This window comes from Typopeltis vanoorti, chromosome 8, assembly GCF_054136105.1.
Source record: "Typopeltis vanoorti isolate ZY-2024b chromosome 8, IOZ_Tvanoo_1.0, whole genome shotgun sequence".
In the NCBI taxonomy this organism is placed as follows: domain Eukaryota; kingdom Metazoa; phylum Arthropoda; class Arachnida; order Uropygi; family Thelyphonidae; genus Typopeltis; species Typopeltis vanoorti.
The window spans coordinates 7361938-7369448 of record NC_143556.1 but is presented as its reverse complement, the minus strand read 5'-3'; the positions used below and the strand labels follow the sequence as shown (position 1 = coordinate 7369448).

At 37.5% G+C, this 7511-nt stretch overlaps 1 protein-coding gene across 1 annotated transcript; it reads right to left on the bottom strand.

Annotated features, from left to right (window-relative positions):
- Positions 1–5028: 5028 nt before the first annotated feature.
- On the bottom strand, positions 5029–7250 carry LOC150103707 (uncharacterized). The gene is made up of 3 exons (XM_090396482.1): positions 7171–7250; positions 6917–7059; positions 5029–5273 (listed from the first exon to the last, which is right to left on the bottom strand). The coding sequence occupies exons 1-3, from the start codon at positions 7221–7223 to the stop codon at positions 5086–5088; spliced, it is 384 nt and encodes a 127-aa protein (XP_090252608.1). The 5' UTR covers positions 7224–7250; the 3' UTR covers positions 5029–5085.
- Between the last annotated feature and the right edge of the window lie 261 nt (positions 7251–7511).

The following is a 7511-nucleotide window of genomic DNA, read 5'->3' as shown; positions in this document are numbered from 1 at the left end:
GGAAGTGTAACTAACGTGTTGTGGCGGGCAGGCATCTCCACCTCCCCACCACCCACTTTGCTATGCGCACACTCACTCTCGTACCATCGGCCAAACACTGCAGCTCTTCTGAGTTTTACCGGAATTATTTAGTTGCCAACCCCTGTTATATAAGCTTCTTTCAAATTCAAATTTATTCGACATGCACTATGTTGACAAAAGTATTTGGACACCTGACGTGTCATAAAAATTCCTCATTCTACCATGTGCAAATATTCAGGGAGTGTCTGCGTAAGTCTGGTAAATATTGGATGTTCTGCATGTTTTGCACTGTACTCGATTTCAAGATACCACGTTCAGCTGAACTGACAGACTTCTAACGTTTAATTGCAGCTGTCCGTGACGTTGTCTTTCTGTCCGTGACGTTGCTGCCCGTCTCAGTATACTGAAATCCAAACTGCTACAGCAAGAAAATCCCCTGAAAAAAATAAACTAGGGAAAAACGACATTCACTGACCGAGATCGATGAGCTCTCTCTCGGAATGTTCGAGCATCACGCACGTAGTCAGCGGCGGACCTAGCAGTCAACTAGGAAAGTACTGCAGGAGACACCTGTCAGCACTAGAACTGTCCGCAGAGAGTTGCATTCTTTTGGTTACCGCGAACAAGCTACACATCAAGCCCTCAACGCTAAACGATGTTTGGACTGGTGTCTTTCCCACCGTTACTGGACCGTAGATGATTGGAAAAGGGTTCAGAGGAGCGATTAATGACGTGTCCAAATGTTTCGCTCTGATGATCGTATCTGGATCTGGAGATTACCCGGGGAATAGTTCTGGTAGGACTGGGTCAAGTTCGGTGGAGGCTCGGTAATGGAATGCGGTGTTTCAGTTGGATGAGGCCTTGGTCCATTGGTGGACGTGCCCAAAACTATGACGGACATCTGATGGTTCCTTGGACATCCAGGACAACTTCATGCTTCCGAAGTACTTCTGCAGCGACACCGGATGTTTCTGCACGGTATTGCTCCGTGCCATATTGCACTGTGTGTCCGAGACTGATTTCCACGAAACGACGTTGAAGTGTTGGAGAGGACGGTCAGAGTCCAGACCTCAACAGCATCGAACATCTTTGGGACGAATTAGAATATCGAATTCGCTCCGGACCACAACGACCATCAGCAGTCGGGTAGCTTTGCGCGAGGAATTAAAGAACTTTCCTGTTGCGTAGTATCAGAAATTGGTTGAAAGCATCCCCAGAAAGGTAGTTGCTGTCATTCTGGAGAAAAAGGTCCCACTCGTTACTGGAAATGTGATCGAAACGCATTTCTTTTTACCACAACTAGGTATCCACATACGTTTGTCAACATGTAGTGTATTTTTAAATAACTTTTGAACTGAACCTTTGTCATTCCCAAGGAATTCTGCAGCAGCTCTATTTTGTGACTCCCTCATTCTTCTGTTCCAGCTGGGACCATTTGTCTGCAGTTGCGGTTTCAGTTTCTTACGCAATCTATCTTTTTTTGGGCTTAAATTCTGAAAAACTTGGAAAACAGTAATGAAGCCTGAACATTCTTTTCTAATGCCTTCGTAAATTTACTGTTTCGTTAACCTTTTACAAAACAAAAAAACGTAATTCAAATAGAATTTTACAGAGCCTGAAATAACGATTTCTCTCCTCACTCGATACTTTTACTGAGTGTTGATTAGACGTTTCTTTGGCTCTCATCAGAGCGATGTAACCAAGTCAGAATCTTCGTACGTCACATTCTCTCAAGAAGTTATATTTTCATAATTCTGTTTATTACATGAACAGTCAGGGACTCTGATCGAAGCACAAATATCGTCATTTTGCAGTATCAGAATCTTTCGAGATTATTTTAGATGGTTCATTGAACAACATCTACTGTCTTACCGAAGGTGCAGAAATATCGTCGCACTTGTTACAAGTCCAGAAATATCGTTCCGCAATATTCTTGCAAAATTTGTCGAATCTAAAAACGTTTTTATGATAACCATACAAAAATTTAATAATTGTTTGCATGCGAATAATATCAACAAAAGAAATACTTAAAACTATAATAAATATTTAGATTATTTATTTGAAAATCACTGCGATGTTTTATTCCAAATAAAATCTTAATTATGTAGAAGATAAATTTTGCTAGCAGACTGAGTGGTTAGCGTATCCACTTTCCAAGCAACAAGCCATACGTACGGATGTTTGTTAATGTCTTCGTGTGAGAGATTCATTTCATCCCTCGTTATGGCCGTCTCCTTGCATAGTGAAGGCTTATAGTGTCTTATTATGTTGCATTTGATCTCTAGAGCAGGATTCCTGGACCATTAAAGAGTCAATAAAATACCAAAAAAGTATAAAATTAAGAACAATAGAAAAACAAATTCTTTGCCCAACCACTGCACTAATATACTAATCATTCATGGGTGGGAGTTGCATGAAAAAAAGATTAATCCGTCTAGCATTTAAAGACATCCACAAACATACGTCCTGAGTGGAATTTGAACTCATTAGCCTGTGATTTCAGAGGAAATATGCCATCCACTCCGCCAATCAGGAAATTTGTTCATTGAGTGGAAAGACCTGTAATCTAATTCTGTCTAGATGCAAATCAGAGGTTTTTATAAGAGCTTCTTACTGAAGCAGGTTTTGCCGTGTGGTTTGGGAGGAAAGAGTTATCCATTCAGAAATATGGAACTTAGAACCTATTCGTGTACAAAATACAAAATACAACCAAATACATAAAAGCAATAAAATATCTACAAAAAATCTTCCTCTTGTTCATCAGAACTTGTGGCCTTAACTTAAACATAAAAACACTTTAGTAGATTATTTCGTTTTTCCTTTTTTTAATTCTTAATCATTTCTCACACATGACGCTGCTATTATAGATTTTGTGACTTCATTGGTGGTGGACTGATAATTAAAATAACTTAAAAATTTACGTGCACAATCCATCCGTACGACGGTCTCGAAGACTTACCACATTCGTAATTCCAAATATTTTCATAAGGAATGGTGAGTTGAATCCGAGACACTAAATTACCAATTTTCTTCATCGAAGCATTTTTAAATCTCTTTAGCGATAGCTAAAGATGTTACCATCTTTAGCTATCGCTACAAAATTCTTTTGGATTAAGAATTTTCTTTGAGAGGCGAACACTGACTTGTAAGCATAAAGCTGAGTTTTGACGTCTTTCTTACTGTGTTTATTTTCGTTTCAGACAGTCTTCTGGGGAGCGTTCCTCATCTTGGGCTTCTTGGCAGGGGCGGTGGCTTCTCTTCTTGTCGAGTCGCCGTTCCTTGCATTAGAAAAATTTTTGCTGGGAAGACGGACCACGAAAACGATGTGAATTCATCGAGTTGAATGGAAACACCGGCTAGTCGAATGAGGAAAATAAAATCTAACTCATCGTTTCGCTTCGTCACTGAGGAAGGAAGAAAATTGTCAGGAACGTACAAGAATTGAACATGTCATGTATCAGGCAAACAGAAATTCCCAATTACCTCTTGTTTTGTATCCATCTCCGTGCCACTTCATTACGAGGAATGAGGCATTCAAATTAACTCACGGTGTTCGGTTAATTTCTCTAAACGCTGTGTGTAAATATGTGATTTTTCTGAAAATTATCTCTTAAGAAATAACAAAACTACAGTTAAGTAATATCAGAACTACGCTCCAAATTAAGTTTTTAAATTATTGTAATTGTGTGTAGTGTACACATTTTAAGCAAACACTACAGAGCCTGCTTAAAATGTGACTAAGAGTATAATAAACGGTTCAATTACTGATCTAGAAAGTATCCTATGAAAAGAATGAAAGATGTTCAGGAATAAAGTAGGGAAATGAATTAATACTACGGTTTGTACGTTATGAAACTAACTCCACTAAATACAACATTTGCAAAATTACCTGAGACAACATAATGCACGTATTAAATAGAATGAATTCTTGTTTTTCTTCTTATTATTCTTTCTATCATGAAAATTAGGCCACGTAGTCTGTTCCGGTCTGATACCGTCACATTCTTAGTCTTCCAATTCTCTTTGTTTTATATCTGTACAGTATTTTGGCAGTCTACTCTTATATTCACGGATTGTAAAATTTCTTCATTTGTTTTATGGTCCCACTTGATATATTCTGCTGAGAAACTGCTGTTTGAATCCGTTTTTCAGTCTTCTTTTTTATGGTCCATATTTCACTTCCATATAATACATATATTGTTTATTATGCCGTTTGCTTTAACGAAATTTGATATTTTAATGTCTATATCTTTTTCTTCTTCGTGTGATAAATCACATCCCAAGTATTTGAAAGTATTTACTTCTTCTAATATTGTATTATCTATCACTAGTTTACTTCTTATTGGATTTTCTCCTTTGAAAGCCATTATTTTTGCCTTTACTTTTGATATTATTATATTATATCGTTCTGAATAAATTCTTATAGTGTGTAATAAAATTGAGAAACTATCTAATTAAATTATCTATCTGTTAAAATAAAAAAAATAAAAAGAGGCATGCATCTCATTGAAGTCGCACAATACAAGTGGTACGCAGCGGCTTCAAAATCATCTAGTCAGTGAGATAACTACATAAAATATGGCTAGCTAAAGAAATTATTTCATATTTAGAGTCCACAAATCCAGAGACCACAAGACAGAACTGCAAATATTCAACCGAAGCAACCATGTTATGATTAATTCGTTATCGTTTGTGTTATTACGGATTTTCATTTTATGTTTATCGATGTGCCAGAGGTTTAACCTCGCATTTGTAGCCAAATAAAGACAGTTTCTTACTACCAGATTTCATAAAATCATTTCAACATTTTAAGCCTAACTTGATAAGAAATATTCCTCCATGGAAGCAAAAATCTTATTGGGTGATGGTCGTGATGAAGTATGCATAGTAGAATATTTTCGTTCACTTCTGGCCCCAAGTTCATTACTTTATTGAATATCATAACAAATAAACGAAAAAGACAAACACTAAAACAGCAAACTCGAAGTGAGGAAAGAAATGAAAATATCAGTACAACATTCTTCTCTCACGATTTAATTAAAACAGAAATGCAGTTGATCGTTTCTAGGATGTAAAAACTGAAAACGTAGACTGATCATCGGCGTAATCTCTTGGAAGTTTTACCTTTTCATTTTCGTGACGCTTCTGGCGAGCAAGATTTTCTCCAGCGCTACGATTGGAAACTCGAAAAGTACCGAAACAATAATTGCTGCTGAGTAGGCCATCAGGAGAAAGGCGAACCAGGGAAGCACCTACGAAAGGGGCAGAAAAAAAAGCAAGTTGCTCATTTGAAAAAACAGCAAGGATGCAATACGACAAAGTGAAACTACATTGATGATGAAGCTAATTATAGGACATGTCTTTATAGGATAGGATATATAGGTTAACATGTTAGGATATACATGTTAACAATTTAGAAACTAAAACATAGAGAGTGCATTGGCGACAGCGAGTAGATTTTTCAGTATCCAATATCAATATCCAATGAACGAAGATGAAGAGGGAGCTGAAAACTTCTGATAAATACCTAGAACAAAAATTATATGAAAGCAACTGATATTACCACAAGAAAGAACATATCTTAAAACCCTTTATCCCCATATCTCATGAAGAAAAAGATCAAATTGTAATAATTTGATCTTTTACTTTCAGGATGTGTAAGAAACATTAAAATTTATTTTTCTTCATGGTGTTTATCAGAACTGTTCAGCCCACCCCGCTTCGTACGATGCACCAGACAAATCAAAACTTCGCCAAAAAATAAATTTTTCTTAGCCGTAAATGAATTACTTAGTAGTCTTAACTGAATTAACTGAATGGGTGTATTTTGAGAAGCTCATAAAATAAATTACTTTAAGTTCAAGTTTTTGCTGCTAATATTTGAGGTGCTAAACAGAAGTAGTTTTTTTGTCGTCACGATTTGATGCGATTACGTAGTACTGTAATGTGGTACAGTCTTTCGCGTGTCTCCACTACACTCGAAGTGTTTCCATGTAAAAGCCGTGCGATTGCTCGTTTCTGCACTGATCTACGATTTTCCAAGGGAGTGGTATGAAAGAACAAGAAGATTGCACGAGGTCCTGGTTATAATTCGGAAACACTTCTTAAGATGCCTTGGAAATGTTTACACATCTAATCATTAAAAAGGTCCATCACCATACAGGATGGTCTGAAGCACGATACTGTTTTCTTTGACTATGAATATTGTATATTAGAATTCGCTCCAATTTTCGACAAATTCAAACTAAATGAGATGCGATCTGCTACGTGATACATTTCTTCGATCTTTGCTTCACAATATGCCCATTACTTAATATTGTGCAACAGTCGTCAGCAAATGATATCTGAAGGCCCACCCTCCGTGTTCTTCACATCTGGTTCCTGTTCCGTCCTTTCACTCCTTAAGATTTTTTTTGTTAATTCCACACGTAAAAAAAAGTAATAAACCGGTAGTAAATTTTTCACTGCAGTAAGAAAAAGACCAGAAATCGAACACTCTCAAGTAACTCCAGGCCTGAATTATTATGGTATGGGCTCGTATTTGGTGATGAATATCATCTTCCTCCAAATGACATTCATAACCATCAGTGCTAAGTTCGGATTTGAACTGCTGGTGAATGAACATTATCCAACAACATCATTGAAAACGGAGATTTGCTGAGACATCCAGATAGAGTCGCAGAGAGCACTTAATCGATCTGAAAGGACAACTACGCTGTGACAAAATCACTTCGCCGTTGATAAACTCAAAAGGCAACTACTGCTCTTTGAAGAGAATAACAACAGTCTCTTTCTACATTTTGTTTTTCAGCCATTAAGATAACTTCTGAATAGCACCTCAAATGATTTAATGAGGTCAATCGATTGACGATGTTCAGTGATCATTGATTCTCACCAGGTGACTGACAGAAAAGGTGAGGGGAACCCTGAGCGACTTGAAGTACCAGTGCACAAAGATCTCGTGAATCAGATACGCGCAAAAGGTGAGTCGACCCAATGGGATCCAGAAAGTCCAAGACAGGATATCGTTGATGAAACCTGCAACAAGAAAAGAAGAATGTTAAGGATAAATATTTATGTGAAAGTATAAGATAGGTATGTACGTGAAAGGAACATGCAGAGGAGTGAAAACGCTGGATATTTGCTTACCTCCATGGCCAGTAACACAGGCATACAGAAGCCATCCTAACCCGATGCTCCATGCAACAGGAGAAAAGGCTGAATAGGCAAATCCCCAAGAGCCAGTCTCAACCACAGTTCTATATCCAAAGGACACGCCTAAATACATGAAAAGAGCCAATGTCCACCCTGCACACTGTTGCCGCTACGGAAAAAAAAAAACTCACTTACTTAACAAGCTACAAAACAAAACAAGATGTTATTGCTCAATAAACTTTGTCAATGCAGGATTGTTATCTTTCATTAAAAGATCCTCGCTGCACTGTCTCGAGGAATATTAAACAAGTGATCTCAAGTACTGCGGTGGAGGA

What these genes read in the sequence shown, in the direction of transcription:
- LOC150103707 (XM_090396482.1), bottom strand. Translation starts at nt 7,223, where the DNA reads ATGGAGCATCGGGTTAGGATGGCTTCTGTATGCCTGTGTTACTGGCCA. An exon ending in CTGTGTTACTGGCCATGGAG is followed by an intron (nt 7,060 to 7,170) that starts GTAAGCAAATAT and finishes TTCTTGTTGCAG; the next exon opens with GTTTCATCAACGATATCCTG. An exon ending in CCTTTTCTGTCAGTCACCTG is followed by an intron (nt 5,274 to 6,916) that starts GTGAGAATCAAT and finishes CCCCTTTCGTAG; the next exon opens with GTGCTTCCCTGGTTCGCCTT.